The following is a 27,534-nucleotide window of genomic DNA, read 5'->3' on the forward strand; positions in this document are numbered from 1 at the left end:
TGCCCCACACAATCTTCTTAGTAACCCTGGATCTCTCTGGGCGATGCCCCGAGGCAGTCTGGGATGCCAATGAAGGATTGGCATAGACTCCAGGTCAGGCTGCCCTGGATGTCCCAGGAAACACCTGCTGCTGGAAATAAATGTGAATCTGTGAATATCAGAGAAGAACATGGGTCAAAAGGGAGGTACTTGGTGGAAAGTATCTTTCTTGGCCTGGAGAGATGGCTCAGCGGTTAGGGGCACTGGCTGCATTTTCAGAGGACTGGATTTAATTCCCAGCATCCACACGGAAGCTCACAAATGTCTGTAACTTGAGGCCCAGGGGACACAGCATCCTCTTCTGCAGGCACCAGGCATGAATGTGGTACACATACATATAAACAGGTGAACTACTCATACACGTAAAGCAAAATGTTTTCAAAATATTTTTAAGTATTTGAGAGGGGACTGGATGTTCAGAGAAGAGCAATCTGTGAAATGTGAACTGCGGGATGGCAAACTTCATAGAATTTGTGTCTGAGTAAGATTTTCAGTACACATTTGGATCGTGGTAATGCCTATTAGTAGTTATCGACATCAAAAACATCACTACTGGGGGCTGGAGAGATGGCTCAGTGGTTAAGAGCACTGCCTGCTCTTCCAAAGGTCCTGAGTTCAATTCCCAGCAACCACATGGTGGCTCACAACCATCTGTAATGGGGTCTGGTGTCCCTCTTCTGGCCTGCAGACATACACACAGACAGAATATTGTAAAATAAATAAATAGATTAAAAAAAAATCACTACTGGGTTGGGGATGGATGGCTTGGTTTCAAAACCCAATAGAGGAGAAAAAAAGTTAGTCATATGACCAGCAGGGGGCACTCCTGGCCCCGGGAATCCACCATAGCTCATGCTTTTCTAGACTAGACCCTCCGTGTCACACAAAGGATGGTGGAGTTGCCCAGGCAGATCCTTGTACCTGGTTTAGATTACAGAAGACACAGGGGTTGGGACTGTGCACTCCGTGCTTGTGTTCTGGATGTCCCCGGCGACTCCGGAGAGCCAAGGAGTCTCAGAGTTTGTCTGTATCTGAATTGTACTGCATGTTTCATTGGGATGCAGCAGAGTTGGGTGTGCAAAAAATTGCATGGCTAGGTGACTTTCACTTTGGGTAATGGAAGGTGGACCGCTACAGAGAATTACCTGGAGGTTGGAGGCCAAATCTCAGGGTCCTGATGAGCAGGCTGAAGATAAATTTACCAAGCGGATGTGGAGATTTCTGTGTTTTGATCTAGAATACCACTAGCTTTCTGGGCATCCCTTGGTATAATTCTGAGGACAGTGATTGGACTTCTATTGGCTCCACACTAAGCCAGTGCCCATCGAGAGAGCTCAAACACTGGCAGAGGCCTGCCTCTTGCATTTGGTACTTAGTGACATTCAGTCTCTTCACCAGCCTCTGGTCTCCCACCTCCTTTAGAAGCTGTTTTCTTTTTTTAAAAAAATATTTATTTATTTATTATGTATACAATATTCTGTCTGTCTGTATGCCTGCAGGCCAGAAGAGGAGGGCACCAGACCTCATTACAGATGGTTGTGAGCCACCATGTGGTTGCTGGGAATTGAACTCAGGACCTTTGGAAGAGCAGGCAATGCTCTTAACCGCTGAGCCATCTCTCCAGTCCCTAGAAGCTGTTTTCTAAGTAGTGAGTGGGTCAGGGCTTTTTCTTTGCAAGCATTTCCCCTTTGTCCTAACATTGTACCAGCCTTAGCTTAGCTGCTTGTTCTCCCTCTGTGTACCGACCTGTGCAATAGCTTAGAAAAGTAGGGCTGGCTTCAAAAGTCCCCCAGCATTTTAGGTCTACTCTTTGGAGTTGTCCCTGTTTTCAGTGCCAGGTGCTCTAGAACTGACTTCAGAGTGATTGGTGTAAATAGCACGGTGGCTCCTAGCTGCCCTGGTTCATGGCAAAAGACAGCCAGCCTGCTGGGTACCATGAACACCAGCTGTGGCCCATCTAACTTAAGTGAAAAGACTCAAGTTTCCCCAGTCAAAGCGACACAGCCATGATACACTGTTCCTGGGTTGTCTTTGACCCGATGTCCCTGCAAGGCCAGCTGCCAATAGGCCTGGACAGGAGGGCCTGTGTCTTGAATGGTTCCCACTGTCCTTGAGCCAGGGAGAGTACAATGCCTGTAATCCCAGAATTTAGGAGGTGGCGGCAAAGCTTTGAGTTTGAGGCAACTCTGGGCTACATAGTAAGATATTGTCTCAGATGACCAAGAGCTTGAGATGTAGTTTCCCGGTAACATGCGTGAGGTAACATAGTTTTGCTCACTGGCCTCACAAAACACTTGTGCACAAGACATTAATAGATGCTTTCACCAGAATATAAGCAGCGGGGCAGTGGTGGTGCACGCCTTTAATCCCGGCACTCAGGAGGATCTCTGAGTTTGAGGCCAGCCTGGCCTACAGAGTTTCAGGATAGCCGGGGCTACAAGAGGAACCCTGTTCTAAAAAAAAAAAAAAAAAAAAACAAAAAAACAAAAAAAAATGTAAACAAACCAAGGTCTGTACACTGAACCAACTGACACGAGAGCCAAACAGGACTGGGCAGAGGAAAGACACGGACATACTTGTGAACACGTACGTTATTCACTGACACCCTGAGAAGAGGGTGGTGCATCAGTGAGGGGTTTGGGATGTGGGCTTCCTGGGCCCTGGATACTCAGTGTTGCTGTCTGATGCTGCTCGGGTGACTATGAGAGGAAGGCAGCAGCTGACGTCATTCAGGACATCCCATGTCCTTCCCCAGCATACATGCAGGCAAAATGCTGTATATATAATAAATAAAAAAAAAAAAGAAGGGGAGAGGAAAACCAGGGGCTAGGCAGTTCTAAATCCTTGGGCAGGAGAGGAACAGTTGGTGAGCTTTAACTGCACTAAAACTGAACCCCAGAGTCAGGGCAGAGCTGTCTGTAGGAGCAGGGAGGAAAAACACAAGGGCCAGGCTTCACTGTTCACCCTACCATGCAGATTATGTTAACACACGACTAGGATCAGCCTGTTCTTGGATTGGTCAAACCCTGAAGACAATGCCACAGAGACCTATGACTGTTTGTCTGAAAGGATTTTCTAGAAAATGATCCAGGCAGGTGAAAAAAAATCAGGCACAAGAGAATAAATCCTTTTATTTTTGCAGCCTTGGCCATGCAGGATAAAGACTCATTCTAGAATGGAAAATCTCCTCCTTTGGGCTCTTTGAGCAAGTCATAATTCAGTTTTCAGCGTGAGGAGAAAAATGGGAGGCCATCCCAAAATTTGAAAAAATATTGAATAACTTAGAAAATTCTCTGGAATGAGAGCGGATAAGAGATGCACAGGAATAGATAAATGAACACCTTCCCATTTCTCCATAAAACTATTCTTCTGTGTAGAGTTGACAACTGAGGATTTAAGGATAAAAACTGATTATTCTTCAAAGATAGTTAAGTAGAAACTTATTTATACTTGAGCAAACAGAGCCAAAGAAGCCGATGGAGAGATTTATATTGAAGCACTCAAGAAAAGTGTCTGAAGACAACGGTGACTGGGGAAAGGTTGGGGACTCTGGTCTTTTAGAAACACCATGGGGCTTGTGTCTGTCTGTCTGTCCGGGATGGTTTGGGGATTACAGTCCTTTCTTGGGCGCTAACAGTATGGGCCAACATAGAGAACCATTCACATACAGCACGTCTTCTAATAGCAAACCATTTTAGTCCTTGAAGAAAAGCCCCTGCTGAGAATTGAGCCAGGACTCCAAAGTGGGGGAAGAAAAAAAGAGACTCCCGCCTGCTTTTACAGTCAAAGGAGAGGACCATGGCAAGGGCTCAAAGACAGAAAGCTCTTCTCTCCTCTGTGACTGGAAACTGTTTGGGGCAGGGAGGATTCAGATAGGTTCCGAGGCTGAAGAGGTTTGGCACAAACCTGTGACTGGCCACCTCGGAGCGTCCTCTAGAATTTGGGGGCAAATCGCTAGCAGATGCACGGTCTTACAGTGGCATGGCAAGGAAGTGTGAGCCCAGCTATGTGGGTTCGGGAAAATGAGTTCTCCATTGCTTCTATTTTCATCTTTAAAATGGGGCTAAGGGTATGTCGGTCCCATGGGAATCCTTCAAGGATTGGAAACTCACATGTGAACTTCAGATACGGCTGCGTGGAGCATTGAGACAGCCAACCAAGCCCCACGTCAAGTTCCATTATATGACACATGGGTCAGATGGCACCCAGAAAAGCCACACTTTTCAAAGCCGGGAGCTTGCAAAACAAAACATAAGAACTTCTGAAAGGAAGCTGGCAACAGTCTGTTGTCATCACGCAGCCATGGACCCTGTAGTCCACCCAGCTCTAACATCCTACATCATATAAAACAACCCAGCAGACTCAGTAACTGGTCCCATGCTGTGGCACAATTGGGATGTTTTTGCTTAAGACTGTGTGTGAGTTCAATAGAATGAAACCGTGCCATCCTTTGGGGATGTAGCAGTAGGCTATGTGGATTTCAGATCCTCCTGGACTCAGTCTTCTCCAGTGTCCAAGACGAAAGAGCAGAAGCAGCAGGTTTGAGATGGTGGATACCATCGGCACACACGCACCTCTTTCTGCAAGGCTGGGATGCGTTCGATTCCTGTACCGGGCTTTACCAGTGTCTCGTAGTTTGAACACTGTGACAGCGAGTAAGCAACAGAGTTGAAAAGAGAAAATTTATATAACCTGGAAAGAGGGACAGATTAGAGTCACTGGAGGAGCTAGACTAAGGAAAAGGGCAGAAGAAAGATGGCAGAGAAAAAAGATGAAGAGAGAAAAATGAAGACAATAAAAATAGTAATGAAAGAGAGACAGAACTTTCTGATGCTGAGGATGTATAGGAGCTCAGGAAAGATGGTAACAATAGTTACAGAAAGTGTGGTTGGGTGGGCAGGAAGCTTCAGTTCTAAGCAGAAAGGGTCTCTGGGCATGGCATGGTCTAGCCTTGTCTCTGTAGCTAAAGAAAGAGAGGTATGGGATGGAACCAGGAAAGAAATGGGACTCTTGGTGTCTGGGCCTTTGCTTCTAGGGGATTAGACTATGATCTGTATGGTCCTTTCCAAAGCTTAATCATGTATGGATGTATAAGCCATGAACATTTATATGAGATCCCATATTTGGTTATGATAATTCATTTTGGGCCATACAACTTCCGTGAAAGCCCCTTTGCGTTAGACAATGTGGTTGCATTTGAGTTTTGCAGGACCATAATGCCCTTCAGAGTTCTAAGCTTGTACAGTAGGATTATTTTTCTAAACACTGAAAAATAACAGCTCCTGGGGGCTGTCCCCAAGCTGGTACTGACAGCTGTGTAGAGGAGGAAGGTGAACTAGAACCAGGTCCTGGGGCGCTGCGGCGTTCCCTTAGGTGATTCTTCAGGGTGCTCGTTGTTAAACTCCAGGATGTCTGTTTCCTTAGTGTCCAAGTTTTCCATTAAGAACAGGATGTCAGGAGAGACCCCAGAGCTAGCCCTGGGACGGAATACGCTGGTCTCTGAGGATGTTCCCGTGTCAGGTAAGAGAGCTGCTGCGGGGCTCATAGGATCTGGACCTAAGTTTCCCAAGGAGGTGTGCCTGGACTCCCGTAACTCTGGAAGGCTCCACCTTTGGGGGAATCTGTCATCACAAGGATCTTCCTCAAAGGTAAACAAGTCTCTTTCAGTACTGGCTGAAACAGCCTGGGGATTGCGGTCCTCAGATGGCGTCGCCTTCCTTGAGGGGTCTTCCTGCTGCTCGGTCCTGCTAGGTTGCACCCCAGTGAACTCGAGGCTCAAGATGGAGGCAGCAGAGTCCTGATCATGGCTATCTGACGAGGACCCCGGTGCTTCAGCCGCTGTGATCAGGACCTCAGGGACCTGGGGAATTTTGGTAGGGGAGGCCCTCACACTGGACTGCGGGGTCAGGCTTTGCAAAGTGCTGGTGCGGCTGGTCTCCCTGATGGTGGACAGTTCGCCCATGCTGGAATGCAGTTTAGGGCTGCCCTCTAGGGAGTGGGATTGCTTCCGGGTGGGAGAGGCTCGGTGGGGATTTCTCGGAGGCACGTCCAACAGATCCCGAGCTGGGCTGGGCGGGAAGAACATGGAGCTGTCGCTGGCTTGCCTGCCGAAAGTCCTTCTCCTGGGGCTGCTGGGGTGCTCGTGGGTACTCAGGAAGCGCTTGACTCGCCTCATCACCGAGCGCCGGTGGCCGTGCTTCTCATAGTTCCACAGCCAGTCCTCCTCGGGGAACTCGGACCCGGACAGCCTGAAGCGCGAGACAAAAGACAGAGTAGCTGCAGGACTGAATTGTGGGCAGTCTCAAGGCGACTCACGGCAACCGCTACTTTACACACCCAACGTGATAACCGAGGAATGTAAAAGGCAAGAATGTACGAGCACGTGTTCCATTAAGGATAAAGCGATGACATTATCATATATCTGGTAGCATCTAGGAAATTCTGCTGAATAGAAGTCCCTTACCCCCCTTATCGCTGGGAGCTACATTCCAAGATCCCCGGTGGATTCCCAGATAGCACCAGACCGTAGATGGTAATGCCCTTTCCACCTTAGCTAAACACGTACTAACCACGTGGCTATCACTTTATTTATTTATTTAGAGACAGACTCTCACGTATTCCGGGCTTGCCTCAAACTTGCAATATTGCCGAGGATGAGTTAAACTTCTGGTCCTTTTCTCTCCACTTCCCATTTTGGGATTTATAGGCTGGTGCTACTGTACTTGGCTATGCGGCTATAACTTGCTTTTTAATTAATCTTTCAATTGTGTTGCCTGTGTGAGAGTGTGGGCACACACATGCCATAGCATGCTTGTAGAATGACCTCTGGTGGGGAGTCATTCTCTTCCTCCACCACGTGGGTCCCAGGGCTCCAACTCAGGTTATCAGGCTTGTGTGGCCAGTGTGCTCTTACCAGCTGAGCCATCTTGCCCATCCAGCCATAGCTTTGGTAGCATCAAGCGTGACAGCAAGACCAGCATGGCTTATTTTTCTATTCTTAACAATATCCTGAGTTGCATTCTTGTCCATATTTTAAAAACTTAGCATATTTTTTTTTATTAATCAAGGCTTTCATTTTTCACTCAAGGGAACATTTTACAGCTTCTCTTAGACACAGCCAGACACTACCAGCATCACTACTCTTGTGTGTTAAACAGATTCATAAACTAAGGTATCCCTGAGCACAAGCTTTGGATGCAGTGCCTGTTGGTCGGAGGATGGTGTTGGCTCATAAATGAGGGGCAGGTAGGGCAATCACACAGATGCACTGGACAAAGACGGACACACAGCCTAGGTGAGATAAAGCGTGATGGCTCAGGATATAGCACACCGTTCAGAACGGTATGCGATTTAAAAATCTATGAACTGTTTGCTCCTGCAACCTTCTGCTTAATATTTTTGGACTATGGTTGAGTCAGTGTAACTGCAATCTGTGGAAATAAAATGGTAGAACAGAGGGGATTTCTGTACACTTAGAAAAAGGATGAAAATGAAAGAGTAACACCATAATGTTAGGATGAAAATAGTTTTATCCATACGGATTCCCTCCCAGAGTGTAGGTGACCTGCAGGGACTTCCCAGATCACACTTTGGAAATTACTGATCTAGGAGCTTGAATGTTAGTATGTGCTGTACAAAACCTGTGTTCTTTTGTTTTTATTAGAGTTGAAATAAAGGCAGATTTCCCCAGGTCCCATTATTCCCCCCCCCACTCTATAAAAAAATAATATGACATAGCTAATGGTGTGGGAGGTCCTTCTGTCTGTGTGTTGCTTTTATTGGTTAATGAATAAAGAACTGGCTTGGCCTATAGCATGGGAGGAGGAAGGCAGAGTTAGAGAGACGCCATGGAGCTACCAAAGACAGATGCTGGGAATTTTACTCAGTAAGCCACAGCCACGTGGTGATATACAGATTAACAGAAATGGGTTAAATTAATATGTAAGAGTTAGTTAATAAGAAGCTAGAGCTAATGGGCCGAGCAATGATTTAAATAACACAATTTCTGTGTGATTATTTCGGGTCTGAGCAGCCGGGAACCGACAAGCAGCTCCTCTGACAAATAGCTAAACTCTAGAGACTGTCAGAACCGGTGGGACGGCTCAGTGGAATGAATGCTTGCTGCATCAATCTGGCAACCTGAATATGACCCCAAGAATCCAAACAAGGGTGAAAGGAGAGAACAGACCTATAAAGTTTCTTCTGACCTCCACACCTGTGCCACTGTATATGCGCCTTGACTAGTGTGCTCACCCTCCCCTGCCCCATAAATGCAAAAGAGAGGGGATGCAAATGACAGTGAATGCTCATTTAACTCTCATGATAAAGATGTCAGTTCATGTTGCTATTTTTACCAACACTTTATGGACAGGTTATTGAGGTCCGGGAGATTCACTGTGCCTGACTAGCTAGGGAGGCCAATGCTTTCTGTTACTTTCTCCTTTGGTATAAAACCTGCCACCAAGGTATCACACGACACTCTAGACCCCAGGACAGAACAAGAAGTAAAATGCAGACCTTAGAAGGAACTGAGACATGTCTCCTGAAAGCTCGGCATCTCTGAGACTTAGTGTGGACTTGAGAGGAGAAGTCAGCTCGCCATGGAAAAGAGATGTGGAGGTGAGGTGGGCTGGGCTCTCTCTGTGATTGGGGCCCCTGGTAGGTTTGAAGGATTTGCCGTGGCTAAGGATTTTCCACTGAAATGCTGACATTTAATGAGTTCACTCTTTTTTAATCTACTTCAAGGCTAAGATAAAATGAGCCAACGAGGCAAAGAGGCCCATTGGGCAGTGAGGTCTACTCCTTCCTCAGATTCCAGGGTTGTCCCACACCTCTGTCCACTTCAGCCTTAATGGGGGTTCGGAGAACAACTTAAACACTTGTCCTGAAATGCCAGTTGCTCGCGCTGGCCCAGGGAGCATCAGCAACCCTGCTGTGACAGTCCAGGGCTGGTGATCATATCCATGGTGACAAGCTACCTTATGCTAGGTGCGTTTTCTGTGACATAAAGGAAAAGGCTGGTAGAACCTGGGAAGTGCAAAGAGAACCACCACCAAAAAAAAAAAAAAAAAAAAAAAAAAAAAACCAACGTTTCTGTGGTTACGAATGAAAGATGGATGAGATGATCACCCAGCTAGATGTCCCGGGATGGTGCCCGATTACAGCCCCGTGCTGTTATTCTGAAGCCCAGCAGTGTCCTTGGCTACCGGATAGCCTCCTGACCCTCCCTCCAGAGCAGGTGCAGATCCTGTTACATCGCCTTGGGAGATGCAGACTCATGCTTCGGTGGCCCCAGTGACCCTGCTCATTGGGTTTCATTAGGTCAGCCCCCAGGACCTCATTAGTCACACTTCACAGCTGTCTATTTAGCTGGGGAGGACACGGCGGAGTAGCAAGCACAGTTGCTCACTAGGGCTGCCACGCTGGAGGTCCTCGGAGACGTGAGGTCAGGCTGGCACTTTCTCTTTATAGGACAGGCATATGCCCTCTACTTGGGACACTGACTATTTATTTCGGGTTGTCTCCCTTAACTACATGTAAGGTACCCTACCTGGTATGAGGGACATGGTTTTCTAGGAAAACAACAACAACAACAAAAAAAACCATCTGTAGTAATATTATTTCAAATCTTTGTGATGCAAAAGGAAAAAGCAAACAAAATAAAAAGCTGGGCCAGCAAGATGGCTCAGTGGATAAAGGCATTTGCTGCCTATCTGGATTGAGTTTGAACTCTGGAACCTATGCGATAGGAGAGAACAGGGACTGGTAACTTATCCTCTGACCTACACACAGACACACAGAGGTGGTGGTGGTACACGCCTTTAATCCCAGCATTTGGGAGGCAGAAGCAGACAGATCTCTGAGTTCGAGGCCAGCCTGGTCTACAAAGTGAGTTCCAGGACAGCCAGAGCTGTTACACAGAGAAACCCTATCTGGGGAGGGGGAACAAAAAACAAAACCAGAAACACACAGACACACACACATGCATGTGCACACACACCCTCCCAAATAAGTGTGAAAAAAAGTAAAAGGCTCCAACTGTGCACTAGTGTAGTGATGTATTGTCACCTACAGTCCCCTAGTCAGGCTGCAGAAAATGAGACAAGCAGGTGAGCAGACGCAGAAAGCCTCAGCTAACTGAGCCACACTGGGGAGACCCGCCGAGGAGACCTCTTTGTACTCTCCTGCCTCCTAAGACTGTGGTGCGGACACACGAGGTTCATCTGCTAGACTGTATTGCTAAATTTACCGAGCCTCTGCCGTGAAGAATCTGCTGCATCATAGACCTTATTACCTACAATTTTAAAGGAGGGAGATGCATGCATACAAATATTTACGTTTGAAATGAAGTTTTTGTGCTGGCAAATTTTCTGCAAAGAAATCGGACTGTGCAGATGAAGAAGGGATGAAGGCATTCCATGCCAAAGCAGTGCCTCAGAGAAATGAGGCAGCGGGAATTAGCAAGCTTTTTAGTTGGTGGGAAATGGGATGGTGTTGGTCACGACTGGGATGATCATCTTGGGGTATGCTATGAAGGTTTGGACTTTGTCCTCCTGGCTGAAATCGTGTGGTTTGGGAATTGCCTGCAAGGGAAAGGCTACGTGAACAGCAGTGTCCATGAATGCATAGGGTAGGAAACACGCCTTGGAAATGTCCCGCACTTCCAGCCTGAAGCTGGACCTTTGGAAGGACACTTGAGGTTTCATGTATCTCGTGATGAAGTAAGAAGTGTCCTCAGGTCTTTGTGCCAGGACAGAGCGGGAGCAAAACTCCCTGGGGTTAGGGAATGATTGACCTTTCTTCTGAGTGCTGGCACCAAAGACTGTCGCTGCCACTCAGCGCCTGTCCTCTCTTCACAGTCATGGTTTTCGTGGGTTTTGATCTTCTTGTGTTTCTGATATATAGAAACTCAGCTTAAGGACAGAATGCCCCGAAGATCAAAGCAGATATAAAAAACTGAGACAAAGCCCAGTGCCCGTTAGGCTGTTCTTGATCACACTATGCAGAGAGACTTCAAACTGAACCTCTTGCCTCCACCTCCCAAAGTACCGGGATGACCCCTTCACATCTGGATGATGATGGGTGGGGCACTGAGCATACCCGCACCCTTGTTTCATTTTTAAAGTGTAGTTTTAGTACATGCCAGAGGTGCAGACATAATAGCACCTAAACAGTCATAGCCAGAGCATTACAGAAGAGGACAGGTGCGCTCTCATTACGTTACCCCGTGTTCGGGATGGCCAGTTTGTGTTTCGGAACTCATTTGGACTGAGACAGATGGGTAGTGACAGGACATACATGGGAACTGCCACGGAGCCACTAGCTTCCAGAGGTGGAGAGGGAGCCTTGTTTCAACAGCAGGACGAATGACTCCAGGACTTGAGAGTCAGGATGCTGCTGCCCAGGCTGATACTAGCTATGCAAGCATCGGGAGACTCGCGGGGCTCTCTCTGTGACTTAGCATCACACGCGGTAAACGGATAGTGGCGACATTTCCCCTGCCTTCCAGGATGCTTGGGGGATGGAAAGGGTGGCGCGTGTCGGAGGGCTCTGAAGAACAGAGGCTCTGAAAGGGATCCTGCCAATCACTGGCAGCTCTCAGAAGCAGTCCCCAGGTGCCCGAGGAAGAGGAAGCGATAATGCTCGCCTGAAAGTCCTTTTTCTTCTTTGAAAGAGTTCTTTAAAAAACTGTCACGGCAGCTGGGAGCTTCCCCAGACAGTTAAAAAAACCTTTGCTAGGACTACTTAGCAGCTATTGAACAGTAAGACCAGGGCATTGGGTCTTACTGTGTGTGGGAAGAGGAAAGGCTGGCAGAAGCTGGGAATTTCAGGGATGGGACCCAGGGCTGACGGCATGGCAGGAGTTAGAGATGCAGAGAGCACTGGTCCGCCCTGGCCTTTCAGCCCTGCGTTTGTGCCATTCTTTAGACACTGCTAACTCCATTAAGTCACCCATACACCAATATGGGACACGCGGGAAGGAGAAAGGTGTCCCATACAGTCTGCTTCCGAAAGAGAGAGGAAGGGTAGGAGGGAAAGCACGCGGCGGGGCAGACGATGCTCGTTGGAGCTGTTTTCATATCCAGTGTTGAGAAAAGGTGGATAGCAAAACCCAGTGTTTCAAAACATCTGTGGAACACCCACTGACAAGACCATCAGCCGCAGAGCTAAGGGTGAGCAGTGGGGCCTGCTCAGAAGTCACACACACACACACACACACACACACACACACACACACACATATTACTGTAACAAGGAAGAAGCAAGAGCCTGGCTTCCAAAGACCACAGCTCAGTGCCTACTTCTTAGGGCGTTTCTGATATATAAAGACCAAAACTGCCCCTGCCAGGTGACTTAGAAGACTTAAGGTGGTTTTGTTTGTTTGTTTTTCAAAACAACTCTGTCCTCTCTAGCGTAATGACGTCATTAATCACACAGGTGTCTGCACTAGTGTAGTGATGTAATTTAGTGCAGAGCTTCGGAAAGATGGAAGGACAAACCCCACCACACTGACCATTCTTCATTCCACTTTCAAAGTGGTGTTTGGACAATTTAAATTCAAACAGCAAAAAGTCATCTTGACATACCTGACATGAAGAGTGGAGGAGAATGATATTTAATATTGTGAGTTCCATTTTTTTTATGTCAGCTTTATTATTTTAAAACTGCAGTGCTCTCAAAGTTGCGGGCTACACCGGCAAGAGCTGGTGATTTGCCTGAGCACCTGTCAGGGCTCAGGCCTGTGCAGAGGAACAGTTGAGACCTGGGCAACAGAGGTACCGAACCCACTAGAGTGGAACACTCTTATTTTTGACCTTACTCATGGTGGAATGACAGTCAAAGCTGCAGTTGCAGCTTTACAAATGCACAAGTAACCCTCACGCTGAGCTGGGAGGCAAGGAGCTAAGGATTATGAGGACATTTCAATGACCGGAATATTATGACCACCCAGACTTCCCTCTGCTCCATTCTGGTGGACAGTTCCTAGGAGCAGAGGATCTTGGGAGGCATTTAGGCTGGCAACTGCACTAGAACCTCGACCTTCCCGTCACCTTTCGTGGCCTATTTGAGAGCTCAGAGCAGGATTTATGACAAATTTGGTGTACTACACCTTTCCCGAGGCATATCTAATTTCACACTACCACGTAGACTACAGCCAAGCCCTCTCCCTGAGCACACTGTATTCTGTAGATGTTCTCTTGGAAAGAGAACTGCGCCGTGTACACCTCTGATACCATTTAAAGGTAAGGACCGAGCAGCAAGGTGACCCCACGCTGGCAGACGGAGAATCCCTAAGCTCTGAAATGATGAACTTAGTGCACATCCATCTCCTTGGGAGACTTGCCTCTCCTGCCTTCCTCGTACAATCAAGGGGAAGAAAATCAATGTACCGAGAGTACATTTTGTAGAAGCTAGTGGTTTAGAAGTCAGGCTATTTTTAAGTGGTCCATAACACCAGCATGCAATCGTGTATACCAGACTATGTATTTTCTTATAAGGCTAAAATAAACTATTTGAGCATAGTGGGCTAAGTAAGACATGATTACTGAAATACCAGTCTAGAAATACATTTAAAGATCTTACCTTTAGTAAGATCTTTGTTTGCCGCAATATGCGTCTTCATGTATTTGAACTAGTATAATCTATTGCACCATCTTGAATAAGGAGGACCATACTGGACTGGAAGGATGGGCGGGACTAGCCTAGGAATCAAGCCTTTCTTACTGTGGGCATCCTTCTCTAGGCTGGTGGGCACCTACACAAGTCTCCAGGTGCCTGACTCTCTCTCACGGCTTACCACAGCTCCTGACATCCCACTTTCAGGCATCTCTTGCTTTGACTTTTGAAGGGCTTTGAGCTTCAGACTCCCCTTCTGAAGGAGAGTGCCACAAACCATTACTTATGAGGATTTGGAGTCGTCTGACCGAGAGCATAGCTTTACAGGATAGAGGTTAGACATCTAACATGGGGAGTCAGGAGCCAGGGCAGTGATGGAGCAGAGGAGAGGGCACACCAGCAACAATGGGACATGCGCTTGCTTCACAACTACAAGACCTGTACAGGATAAAGCCAGCCCACAAGACCTGTACAGGATAAAGCCGGCCTGAATTCCGGCACAAATGAAGGGGAGGTGTGCTTTTAAGGCCCTTCCCCTACTGTTGAGCTAGGAGAGAGAGAGACTTTTTTTTTTGAGGCTGTGGCCACTGACAGGTTTCCCATGTCCTACTGCGTATATTGGCTGCATTAATTAGATGTTGAAGAGAAGGGGGTGGGGGAAGCAGAAGGAGGAGAGGGAAAGAAAAAGAAATAATAATGAGATAGATTTTTGGGGCAACATTGGGGAAGTTGGAGAGGAAAATGGAAGGTGGATATGATCATATTTTATTGAACATATGTGTGGAACTCAGCTTAGAGATGGCCTCCTAGGTCATTCACAGCTGCCCCAGAAACGTGTATAAATGTGGATAAAGGTACCCGCTGCGTAAGCCAGATGACCTGAGTGACCTTGGAAGCCCACACAGAGGCAGATTGAGAGAACTGACTGCACCAAGTTGCCCTCTGACCTCCGTGTGCACGACACGGCTCATGCCTCCTCTGTCATATACATAGGCATACATACACACACATCATACATTTTTTAAACGTTCTCCTAAATATCAAAGATTAAAAAAAAACCGCGCTTACCCCATTTGGATTGTTGAGCCCAGAAATGAGGGTATGCAATAATCAGCCGCTGCCAGTGTGTAGGGGGGCCGAGCGGCAGAATCATCCCAATAAATGTCCTTCTTCATCTTGGGCAGGCTCATGTGCATTTCGTCCACAGCTAAGAGGGAGACCTAAAACCGTTGTCGTATTGTTAGAGCGGCATAGATTGGGGGGGGGGGGGTTGCAGCAGGCGGAAGCGAGTTTGAGAACGACGGGACACTGAGGAGTATACAAAGGCCCAAAGGCAGACGTGCTACAATGAGGGCGTAGCAGGAACATGTATGTGTTCTTCTCTGCTCAAAAACTCTGGGCAATGGTGTAAGTGGAGTGTGGAGCTGTCCAGTCTTCGTGCACCTCCTGGCCACCCTTTGCCTGCATGCCTTGGCATGGAGCTTCATGTCATCGTCTGCAAGGCTCCTTTCTCTTGATTTCTCAGTTACGGTATTGCCTTGGTGGCTCCCGGATAGCCGCCATTCAGCACCATAGAGCACAGAGAGGTGGACACTCTCGGTTCTCCCGGCTATAACCGACAAGCTTACCTCTGTCTCCCACCACTTCTTGTATGCCCTACTTTCCTCTTCTCTCTCTCCTTCCTTCCTTCTTTGAGACAGGCTCTCAGCACATAGCTCAGGCCACCCTAGAACTTGTAATTCTTCTTTCCCAGGCTCCCAAGTGCTGAAATTACAGACTACGCCACCAGGCCTGGCTAAAGTAGTGTATCAACAGACCTGTATCACGGTGACAACCTCTCTGTCTTGGCTTAGGTAGAGTGACAAATAAACCATTAAGCCTCTGGGAATCCAGTTTTGACAGAGAGAGGGAAACATTATGCTTCTTCCCCGACAGACTGGCAGGGCTTCAAACAGATGGATGGGGTAAAGCCCTCAGACAGAGGTTCTGAAGGCGGCCCTCCCTAGAAAGAGAATTCCCTCGTGCCTTTATGAGCCTTTATCAACAGCACTGTTTCAGAGTAAGGGGCTCCATTCATGACGCAGATGTGAGGAAGAAACCAACGCAGCCTCGGCTCCCGCCCCACACAACTGGGTTATGTTCAGGAATTCACAGCTGATTATGTCTGGATACCATTTTATGTTACTGTTAATCTCTTCCAATGACAAATCAAAGTAGGTAAGAAAATGAATTATAATATCGCTCTGTACTAAACGGAAGAGGACAGATGGTGCCAACAAAAATTCACAGAGAGCCGGGCGGTGGTGGCGCACGCCTTTAATCCCAGCACTCGGGAGGCAGAGGCAGGCGGATCTCTGTGAGTTCGAGGCCAGCCTGGTCTACAAGAGCTAGTTCCAGGACAGGAACCAAAAGCTACGGAGAAACCCTGTCTCGAAAATAAAAAAAAAAAATTCACAGAGAAAATCATCTTGACTTAATGGGCGCTGGGAATGAGACCCAGGACATTTTAGGTCCCGAAACAAACAACGCAGTGCCTGATCAGGCTTCTTCCATGATTGCCTAAAGATCTCAGGTCCGGAGTTGGGCAGTGGTGGCACATGCCTTTAATCCCAGCACTCGGGAGGCAGAGGCAGGCGGATCTCTGTGAGTTTGAGGCCAGCCTGGTCTCCAGAGGGAGTTCCAGGACAGGCTACACAGAGAAACCCTGTCTCGAAAAACCAAAACCAAACCAAAAGAAACCAAAACAAAAAAGCCCCTCATGTCCAGGAGCCTATACCTAGAATCCATTTACATGTGATTTATTGTTTTTGATCACAGAGGACAGAAACGTTCCTCACCTGCAGGTTCCTGTCAATACACCAGTTTGTTTCAAAATCGTCATCGTCTTCTCCGAAAGGGTTGATCAGTTGCTCGGCAACCTGCAGTCGAGAACACAGTGCGTGTGAAGACAGAGAAGGAATCTGAGGTTGACCCCTGCTTCAGCTGTCCCTTCCCTGTCACTTTTGTAATACGCATCCTTCAGGGCAGCGGGCTGCTCTCCAGATGTTGATCGTCCAGCAAGCCCCTTCATGGGCATGCTCTGCAGATGGACCCATCTGCTCATCTAGACAGTGCTGCCCTACCCCAGGGAAGCCAGGAGCTTCGTGGAGCCAAAGGAAACTGAGTACTAAAGACCATTAACTACACGCAAGGCATATATTATATCGTCTGAGCTTTTGAGAAGCCCATAAAGGCCCAATTGATGACATGAGGTTAAATGGCAATGAAAGACAAAATGATGAGACATGAACAATGATGCCCAATAGCCAGCTACGAGACATACCTGCCAAGTGACTACACCTGAGAGCTGGAACTGGAGGCTAGTTTAGTTTTACATTCAAGATTCACCCTGTTCTCCTTTGAACCATTTAGCCACTTTCTGACCATGACATCTGACATTTGGTCTGTACTAAATATTCATACCATGTTTTTGGACGGAATAGCTTTTTTTTTTTTAAAGATTTATTATGTATACAACATTCTGGCCCGCAAGCCAGAGGAGGGCGCCAGATCTCAGTACAGATGGTTGTGAGCCACCATTTGGTTGCTGGGGATTGAACTCAGGACCTCTGGAAGAGCAGCCAGTGCTCTTAACCTCTGAGCCATCTCTCCAGCCCCTGGAATAGCTTTTTAAATGAGAGGCTTAGATGTCAAATATAACCTCTTTGAACAATTTTCTTTTCTTTTTAACTTGTGAATGTGTTTGTATGTGTGTGGCAGGGGGAGTATTGGTTCCAGATGGGAAGAAAATTTTTAGGTGAACAAAATAAAGGTATCATTTGATTAGTTTCTAGATCCTGAGACCATTTGGTGAAAACTCTACCCATTTGGGGTTGGGGAGATGTCTCAGTGGGTAGGGGTGCTTAAGCAGCAAACACAGGGGCCCGAGTTCAAACCCCCAGCACCCAGGTGAAAAGCCAGGCATGGCTGAGCATGTCTGTAACACCAGAAATGTAGGGATGGATACAGGTAGACTCTGAGAGTTCCTGGTCCAGGTAGCCTAGTGAAATGATAAGCTTCCTATCGAGTGAAAAACCCTGTCTCAAGGCAATAGGGGAGGGAGGGAGGGAGAAAGGGAGGGAGGGAGGGAAAGGAGGAGGGAGGAAGGAAGAGGGGGAGGAAGAGAGAGGAAGAAGAAGAAGAAGAAAAAGAAGAAGAAGAAGAAGAAGAAGAAGAAGAAGAAGAAGAAGAGAGAAGAGAGAAGAAGGAAGAAGAGAAACTCTCAACTTTGTACTCTGGCCTGTACATACATTCAGAAGGGTATATACCCTGCAAACTCACATGTGTATCACACACACACACACACACACACACACACACACACACACACACCACAGGGCTAGCTTGGGTACAGAAGTCCTGCATTAGTGAGCCTCCTGGTAGTAGCTTTGGAAGTCCTTCATTGTTTGGTGCCAGGCTATCTTCCTTTTCTTGCCTGAGGTTTTACTGAAATGAAATAGGCCATTGTTTCAGTCTTGAAAATATTTTTTGTTATGTTCATACTTTTCACGTTTTTAGCATCAGTCTTGTATATATTATTGCAGCCTGTATTTAGTAGTCAAAATAACACATCTATGTATTGAATATGTCACGAAGATGAGTTTACTGGAGGACACCATTTGCAGTGAGAAAAGTCAAGGTATGTTTTCTGCACTTTGGATAGAGCTGCTCTTTGCAAATGGAGACACAGTCCACTTGAGTGGGAACTGCACTTTTATTATGCTGGCTTATCTTGAACAGACCACGCTTGTGTCTTTTCATATTTGGCTTTTGAAAAACAGTTTACAGCCGGGCAGTGGTAGCACATGCCTTTAATCCCAGCACTCTGGAGGCAGAGGCAGGTGGATCTCTGTGAGTTTGAGACCAGCCTGGCCTACAAGAGCTAGTTCCAGGACAGGCTCCTGAGCTACAGGGAAACTGTGTCTCAAAGGGGAAAAAGAAAAGAGTTTATAGAGGAAAGGAATTTAGACACTTTACCAAAAATGGAGCCACGAACCTCTTTATGGCTCAGCCAAGCATTTTCTATGCAAACAAAGCAGTCAGACAGTTACTAAGTTCAGCAGGACGAAGAGGGAAGAGACAAAACAAGCCAGAAAGGAACTGCATGACAGGAGAGTCGAGCATTCGGATCAACTGTGGCGACTGTATGTTGATAAAGTAAAGCCCACTTTTCCCTCTGAGAGAGCCAGCCGTCTCTCTTGCTCTTTCTCGCTGTCATCTGCTTAAAAATATTTTTGCCATTTAAAGGACATGTTGTTCATCATTGGAGTATGATTTAAAGTGCCAACACACTTATGAAGCGTCAAACCAACAAGAGAACCAGTATTTGCAGGGGAACGTATCCCAACCCTAAGACCTGACCATAGGTGGCTGTTTGGAAGGCCAAGTGTTTGGAAATTCCGTTTTGTTAGACTCCTTGAAGGTATTGCTGGATTTCACTTTACTTAAGGAAACTGTTGCTTTTGACTTTTTTTTTTCCTGTCACATACTTCAAGGGATGGAGAGTCAAGCTTCTGATATATACACACTGACATCTCAGGAGGCTTGGGATTGGTGGGGGTCGGGAGAACAAATACGGTTCCATACCCGTGACTGGATGAGCTGTCCTCACAGCTCTGGCATGCTTTTAGATCCCTGGTAAACTGCATGTCACTGCTAATCCTGACGTTTCTGCTTTTAATCCCGATGAGCTTCTTTTCTGAACATGGAATGTAGCTAACGCGTGGGACAGCTAGTGGAACTCAGGGGATTGCTTAGGAGTCACGGAGTGGAGCAGAACCGGGCGTCTATTACGGTATTAAAGCTCAGGTCTGCTCCCAAAGACTGATGTTTCCTCTGTTGTTTCCTCTGCCCAGCTGTGCCTAAAACCCAGCACAGGTGCAGCTGTTACTTTAATTATGTTACTTCAGCCTAATGGGCACACAGAGAGACTTGAAGAAAAATCAATAGCTGTGAGGGAAACGCCCTTCTCGTCTCTTCGCAGCATGAACTGCTGAACCCCAGCCTCTCTACCCAGAACTTTAACCCTGATGGAGAAGCAACCACATCTCTGAGCTATTACACCATCACGTCTACCTTTGAGTTATGCATGAATGATTTGCCAAAGACTCAGCAGAGAAGAGTTTGGAACAAGGGTGGGGGCGGGGTTCCAGAGTGCCTTGGGCACCAAGACTGTGGACTACCTTGAGCCATCCCGCGTAGAAGAAGAACTGGAGGAGGGTGAAGATCGGAATGTACAGATCTAAGTCATGGCCCGCGTAGCCTTTGGTGGGATCCAGGAACTGCCGTCCAATGAGGCACGCGAAGAAGAACGTGTAGACCGCGAGGGTGACCACCTGGGACAGAGGGAGACCCGAGGGAGGGGTCAGTGCTAGCTGCCCACAGAAACTATGCGAAGTGGGCAGGTGGGGGTGAAAAAGCCACATGCGTGGGATGTGGGGCGATAACTCGGTCAACAAAGTATTGGTAGCCCACGCATGGGCACCCGAGTCCAATTAGAAGCACCCGTATAAAATGACAGGAGTGGTGGCTTGTTCCTGTAACCCCAAATTCTGGGGAAGGGGTGAAGATAAGTAGATCCTGGGGCCTCACTGGCCGGCAAGTTTAAATGAAAGATGGCAAGTTATAGGTCTCAGTTAGCAATCTTATCTCTAAATAAATAAATAAATAAAGTGAATGGCTTCAGAGGAATGACACCCAAGATCGACCTCAGATTCCCACCCTCTGGTCCCCGCCACCACCAGGATCACACGCGCAGTATTTGGTACCTGTGTGTAAACCAGCGGAATGCCAACCCAGTCATAGCCAAATAAGAGGCTGCACCAGGAGCGGTACCGATTCATCTCCTAAGCCCAAAACATGAAAACACACTTTACTCAAACGATGACCACAGTTATAAACATGAGCTGGGATTCAGAACCCGGGCACGCTATTGATGAACATGGCAGTAAATGCTAAGGCCAGCTTTGAAAGTTGTCCCCAAGGCTCCCGTGAAAGGAAAGTCCTGAGAATGAAAAAGGAAAGGGGGCCAGGCATTTTAAGCCCAGCACTGGGGAGGCAGATGCAGGCGGATCTCTGTGAGTTCGAGGCCAGCCTGCTCTACAGAGTGAGTTCCAAGACAGGCTCCAAAGCTACACAGAGAAACCCTGTCTCAAAAAAAAAAAAACAACAACAGGAAAAAAAAAAAAGAAAAAAAAACAAAGGATACAGTATGGAGCAGTTTGTAAAAAAGAAAGTAAAATGATGAGGACATTTGGACATAATTTTTTAAAATATAAAAATATAAATATTTTAAAAATATTCTTAAGAAAAGATAGAATGTTAATAAGGATAAACTTGTTTTTCTAATCCACACTCTTCAACATATAGACTGGCCCCAAGTGTTCAAAGGGAGCTAAGAAGGTTAATATTTTAAATAAGTAATTACTGGTTATTTTGGTATAAATTTGGCAAGCATTTTTTTCATCTCCTTAAAAACATTCTTATGACAGATATTAGAAAAGACATATGAATACATGCTAAGCCTTCTGCCCAGCAAACTGGGACTTTAAAATGCTCCTATGGACAGAAACATCCATCTGTAACAGGGAGGATGGAGAGTCATCGATCTCTTGCCTTATCCATATGAGACTGAATCTAATATTACCTCAATTTGAAAGCCATTTACTCATTTTAGCCTCATCCAAGCCAGAGACCATCAGAGCTGTCACAGCAGATTTTCCGTGTATACATTTCCCTGATGAATCCTGAGACCTTTTTCTTTAATTGTTTTTATTGAGCTATACATTTCCCTGCTCTCCTCCCTTCCTCTCCTCTTCTACCCTCTCCCGTGACCCCCACGCTCCCAATTTACCCAGGCGATCTTGTCTTTTATTCAGCAAGACATTGTTTTGTTCCCTGGAGCAACAGAAAGGCTGATTTAAGGTTAGAGTATTCAAATCTGGGGGGAAAGGTTAAAGTTTATTCTTCCTTAGGATTTTAGTCTGGGTGCCGGGAGTTCATCCCGTCACCAAGAATTTTAATCTAGAATCCTCACACAAGCGGTCGCAAAGGCCTGTGGGCAATGTGCCTGGCTCTTCAGAGTCTCTGGCAATCCTGGCTTTACCATTTCCCTACAAGCCTCTCACAGAATATGCAGTGCCGACAGTAGATGCTTCCAAGGAGCCTGAGCTCACCTTGCTCACTCTCTGTTCTGCACACTGTGGGTTTCCCACCGTCTTCCTAGCTCTGCAGAATCTGGAGTGACGAGAGCAGACCTCTGGTCTGACCTCTTACATCCAGGGTCCTGGAGTTCTAATTAGCATCTTCTCGTGGCTTACTAAATACTTACGGTCATCAATGATTGAAGGTCGACGCTGTCCCTGATTCTACCTTCATTCCGGGCTTTGGTGGCAAGATTCCCAAACCAAATGAAGGGGACCCAGTATTTCAGATGTGGTGATTTGAGGTGGTCGAATAATTTCCTTTCGTCTGCTGTCATAAAACCTTTACACAAAATAACAATAGGGATGTTATACATGCTTAGTTAAGACTAATGCATTACCATAATTTTAGTATTCTATATAAGCATACTGGGGTAGCGGAGGTTGCTAAAAAAATATTCTTGTCTCCAGTGGTTTATATTTGTGCTAGAGATGAAGAGTTTTGCACATGAGTTGTGTGCATGTACATACACAAATTGCATACACATTATACCTCCACTTGTGAAGCAATGCATCATCTTGGCAAGCTGATGGTAAAGGTAAGAAAGGGGACACATGAGTCTGGGACACAGATTCTTACAATGTGAGGCACAGCCCCCTTTGGGGTCACATGGCTGACTGTGGGTTGTGAACTATTGGTAAAAGATTTTTGAACATACGATGACCACAAATTAATTCAAGATCAAACGTATAATGAACCCAAGGTGTTGCTAGCCGCACACACCCGTGCCATATCAAGCAGCTCACTGTGCCTTGGTTCTGAACACACAACATGTGCACTTTACACTGAGCGTAACTTGCTGCCACGCAACACTGACAGACACAGCCTCGAGCATCTCGGCTCAGAGTCGAGACTATGTTGTGCTAGAAGTGGCAATGCCTTCACCAGCCACATAGAGCATTCTGCTTTTATGGAAACATAATGGTTTAATTACAGAAAGCAAAAACATTATTTTCCCATTTGAATGAATTGTATTACATTAGAGTGTTTGATTTTAAAAGTGCCATTTGAACTGTTGATTTGTTTCATTTTTTAAAATGTTAAATTAATTTGTCTCCGAATTAGTACAGAATTTCCAATCACGGATCCCCTTCTGCATGATTCCCACAGCTGTGCCTCCCGCCTTCTCCATCAGTATTTGAGATGGCCCTAGACATGCTTCTGCTGTTTTATGCTATATATTTATTAGAAGTGGCATTCTAATAAATTTGATGATTACAAAATCAGAATATCAATAACTTAGAAAAAGCCGAAGATGTCAGGCACTACCAAATATTTGACCAATAACTAATTATGCATATAAAATAAATAAGCACATTGTCTCATTTATATGCAATTTTTTGCTTTTCTTTTAAAGAAAACAATTTTACTTTATTTATATGGGTGTTATCTGTGGATATACATTACATATGTGTAGATGCGAGTTTGCATGGTGGCCAGGTCCCCTGGAACTGTAGTTACAAGTGCTTGTGAGCCACCCTTTGTGGGTGCTGGAACCTCAACTCTGGTTCTCTTATACACAGCAGCAAAGTGCTCTTAACCGCTGAACCATCTCTCTGACTTCCACCATCAATTTTTTTTGAGACAGGGAGACATGTAGCCCAAATTGACCTCAAACTCAAACTCACTATTGCACTGATCCCTCTACCTTTATGTTCCACATACTGGGATTACAGGCGCGTGTCACTGTGACCATGTTTATTTGTTTGTTTATTTTTTTATTTTTTTAAAATATTTATTTATTTATTATATATACAATATTCTGTGTGTGTGTCCACAGGCCAGAAGAGGGCACTAAATCTCATTAGAGATGGTTGTGAGCCACCATGTTGTTGCTGGGAATTGAACTCATGACCTTTGGAAGAGCAGGCAATGCTCTTAACCACTGAGCCATCTCTCCAGCCCCCTGTTTGTTTATTTTTATGTGGTGCTGAGGGTCAAGCCCAGGGCTTTGGGCGCGTTAGGCAGGTGGTCCAGCTGAACTATAGCTGTTGTTTATTTTCACCTTTCACCTTTAGAATTAATTTGTTCACTTGTAATAATAAGTCAAATTTATGTACATCAGAAAACTGCATTAAAACAAATTTCTATTATAAAAGTTTCAAAATTAGATTTATTCATGTGCATATGTGTGTTGGTGTGGGGCTTAAAGAGCCACTTTCAGGGGTTAGCTTTCGCCTTCCACGGCTCCTGTGGATAAAACTCAGGTTACCAGGCTTGGTGGCAGAGGCATTTATTCACCTGTTGGGCCATCGTGCTATCCCAAGTAAATTTCTTTACAGTTTATTTTCAGTAACTGTTGCTGTTATACACATTTTATAGCACCATATGCCTAAGTGGTCATAAAAATGTCTCCTGTAAAAGGGGGTTGTTGAATGGAGAGAGTTTAAGAGCCCCTATCTAAGATATCTAGGGAAGTCTCTCCTTTACATTTTGATTTATTAATCTAAAATCTGCAGCAATAATACTTAGAATTGTGAGGGTTAAGAGACTAAAATTCGAGAGCATATCCAGAGCTTGTAGCAAGCGTTGTGCACCATTCCCACGTCTGTGCCTCCTGCTCCATCGCATCCCTTTCGTAGTGATTGCCGCGGCTGTGCCTCCTGCCTTCTCCATCAGCATCCTGCTCCACCCCATCCCCTTCTGCGTGATTCTGATTCCCTCGGCTGTGCCTCCTGCTTTCTCCATCAGCATCCTGCTCCATTGCACTCCCTTCTGCAAAGCCCATCTCTCATTCCTCCTTCTCCCTCCCAGGGATTTCTCTAATCTAAAGCGTCCATGTGGCGCTCTGTCTTGACGTGGAGTACAGTGACATTGTACATAAATGAAAGGCAAGGACCACATTTGTCTTTTTAGTCCCCACACTACTTTGCACAAATTCTTGAAACATGTGTGTATAAAAATGCAATGAGCGGGGCTGGAGAGATGGCTCAGAGGTTAAGAGCATTGCATGCTCTTCCAAAGGACCCGAGTTCAATTCCCAGCAACCACATGGTGGCTCACAACCATCTGTAATGAGGTCTGGTGTGCTCTTCTGGCCTACAAGCATGTATGCAAACAGAATAGTGTATCCATAATAAATAAATAAATAAATATTAAAAAAATGCAATGAGCTTGGGTTTCCAGAGACCTCCCTAAGCCTCAGCGTTTTCCTCTGTAATAATATCTGCTTTACGACGATGATACTGGGGCTAGACTCAGTGGTAGAGCACTTGCTTATCATGTTGGAAGCCAGCATCGCACATCAGAAAGGCACGCAAGGGCGGGGGGGGGGGTGTTTCCTGAGATGCTAAACACCCTGAGATCCATGAAGGGTTTAGCACACTTAGTGCTAGGGAATAGTGTATCTTTGATACTGCATCTGGGTCCCTCCTTCACTCCCTCTCTCCCTGCACAAGTAAAGGAGAGGAACAAGGTGGCAGGTTTATTTAATAAAAGAACATTGAAGAAGGATTTATTCTTATTGTTTTTAATTATGTGTGTCCTTGCGTGTGTGTGCAGGTGCCCTCCAAAGCCAGAGGCATCAGACACCCAACCTCGTGGGATCGAGCACCAAAGATTCTTGGACTTTACATTCATGGCTAGCCATTGTTGGATTAGTTGGAATACATACGATAAGTCATTACAATAAATTCCCTATAAATATGTGTGTGTATACATATATATGTATGTGTATGTATATATATATATTCATTCCATAAATTAGTCTGTGACCCTGACTAATTTATTGTATGATGCAGAAAGTCTGCTTTTTCTTTTAAAAACAGGCTTACAGAGCATGACTAAATGCTATTATAGGAAGCTAGCCTCGGGTTATGAATTTCTTTGTTCTATAACCAGTGAAATTTTTCCTTCTTTGTGGAACATGTGTCTTGAGGCAACCTGGATCTGCATTCCAAGGCCCTCGCCACTCCTATTCGGCTCAAGAACAAACTGTCTCCTGTGTTTTATCAAATAGTTAACACATGAACTTGGCTTTTCTTCACTTCGGGCGTAAAGGCTTGCCACAGCTGTCCCTCCTTTAACTGGAAGCCTATCTTAGCTACTCCATATCAATTGTCTGACACTTAGATTCTTGGGATTTAGAGTGCAATTCTAGATTTAAAAAAGAAAAAAGAAAGAAAGAAAGAAAGATGACCTCACTTACAGACTGGCTGCAATTTCTGTAATTTGGCCAGGAAACAACTTTGTGTCTGGCTATTTTTTATTCAGGATCACATTGTGCTAGCAAGTCCTTTCTTGGCATCTAAGCAGAAAGTAAATATGCAAGATGAGGCCTTGGTTAGCGCCAGTGCTAAAGCCGGAGCCTGGTCCTGCACTCTGGGAAGGACATTTATGGATGGGAAGGGTCATGTAAAGGAAAGAAAGCTGGCGATTTTTAAGTTTTATTTCAGCCCAAAGTTATTGATAATTTAACAGGTTCTAGGAGATGAACGAAGCAGCAGAGCTTAGCGCATCATCCCCGAGTACACAGACAGGATGACGCCAGGCATTCATTCCATGCTGGCTCAAACATCGCAAGTCACCCGATTTCGGAAATCAAATTGATGGTCAATTGAAAGAAAAGCTCTAGACTAGGTGGGGGTTCAAATCCATTTAAGGGGTGCTAGCTATGAAGTGGAATGTTATCTTCATCAGCCTTTCAGGTCATTGTAACTAGGCATCGATGCCTTAAAATTTATAAAAATTTTATTATCCTCACATCTAAGGCAAATTAATTACAGTTATTGCTGTGCTGTACTATAGTTTAATGGCAATTCAGCTGGTCTACCAACATTCTGTGGCCACACATCTCTCTCCTTCAGACCCTACGTCTGGTCTGGCAAAGCTACTGTGTCAACCTAGAACGTCTCTCACAATCTCGTTTCTTTCTGACTGGTTCAGCCTTGCCCAGTGATTTTCACATTATTTGTGTGCAAAACAACTTGAATATGTCTAATAATATTAGACTTATAAAATCACAATGTTCTTTAATATATCTAATCCGGGCAAGATACCCATATACCACATTCTTAGAACGGGATGCTGGCACTGACTTCACTTGAGCTGGTAGTTTGATGGAGCAGGATTTGCTAGAGGAAGGCAAATTTGTCGTGCCCCTACGCCTAATTAAATCCATTAGCAGGCAAGATCCCTGCCATCACCAATCTGTCGGCTGCAGAGTTGGCCTGTTTGTCCTCTGGTTGAAGCAGAGGCAGGTGTCTTTGGCCTTCCAGGGAGGCCCCGTTAGCAGAGGAACCATAGCTCCAAGCTCAAAGACAAGGGTGGGTGTGATGCCAGTTCTTCCTCTAAGAGAAAGCTGTGTTTTCAGCATCTCAAGACAACTTTTTCAAGAAGAATCCAACGTCTCTGACTCATTTCCAAATGCATACAAGAGAGACAGCGCTTCAACTCGAGATGCCCTTTAAATACAATGGGAGAGGCTTAGGAACCCCTGAAATTGAGGAGGTGCAAAGTGAGATGGAGACAGAGCTAGAATCAAGTCACATCATTGTTGTGCAGGGCAAGGCATCAGACCATGAGACATGTGTGGTTCAAAAATAACTGTCATTTCTTCTACATTATGTTTACTGGCTACTATGCAAGATAGTATTGTCTCCACTCTATCCTGAGTTCTCCCCATTTAATCCCACTAAA

The 27,534-nt window shown here is 45.8% G+C and overlaps 1 protein-coding gene across 1 annotated transcript in view; it reads right to left on the minus strand.

Moving 5' to 3' along the window:
* Positions 1 to 4,504: 4,504 nt before the first annotated feature.
* Positions 4,505 to 27,534, minus strand: part of Best3 (bestrophin 3) — a 35,439-nt gene continuing 12,409 nt past the window's right edge. The window contains exons 4-9 of the mRNA XM_041673228.1: positions 22,025 to 22,179; positions 20,463 to 20,540; positions 19,878 to 20,030; positions 16,494 to 16,574; positions 14,725 to 14,876; positions 4,505 to 6,287 (exon numbers count right to left, since the gene is read on the minus strand). Of these exons, the coding sequence (XP_041529162.1) occupies positions 5,375 to 6,287; positions 14,725 to 14,876; positions 16,494 to 16,574; positions 19,878 to 20,030; positions 20,463 to 20,540; positions 22,025 to 22,179 (1,532 nt within the window). The 3' untranslated portion in view covers positions 4,505 to 5,374. The remainder of the gene's footprint in view (positions 6,288 to 14,724; positions 14,877 to 16,493; positions 16,575 to 19,877; positions 20,031 to 20,462; positions 20,541 to 22,024; positions 22,180 to 27,534) is intronic.

The sequence above is a fragment of the Microtus oregoni genome, unplaced genomic scaffold, assembly GCF_018167655.1.
Source record: "Microtus oregoni isolate MIOR12 unplaced genomic scaffold, Mior012 000001F_ref0000356, whole genome shotgun sequence".
Lineage (NCBI taxonomy): Eukaryota > Metazoa > Chordata > Mammalia > Rodentia > Cricetidae > Microtus > Microtus oregoni.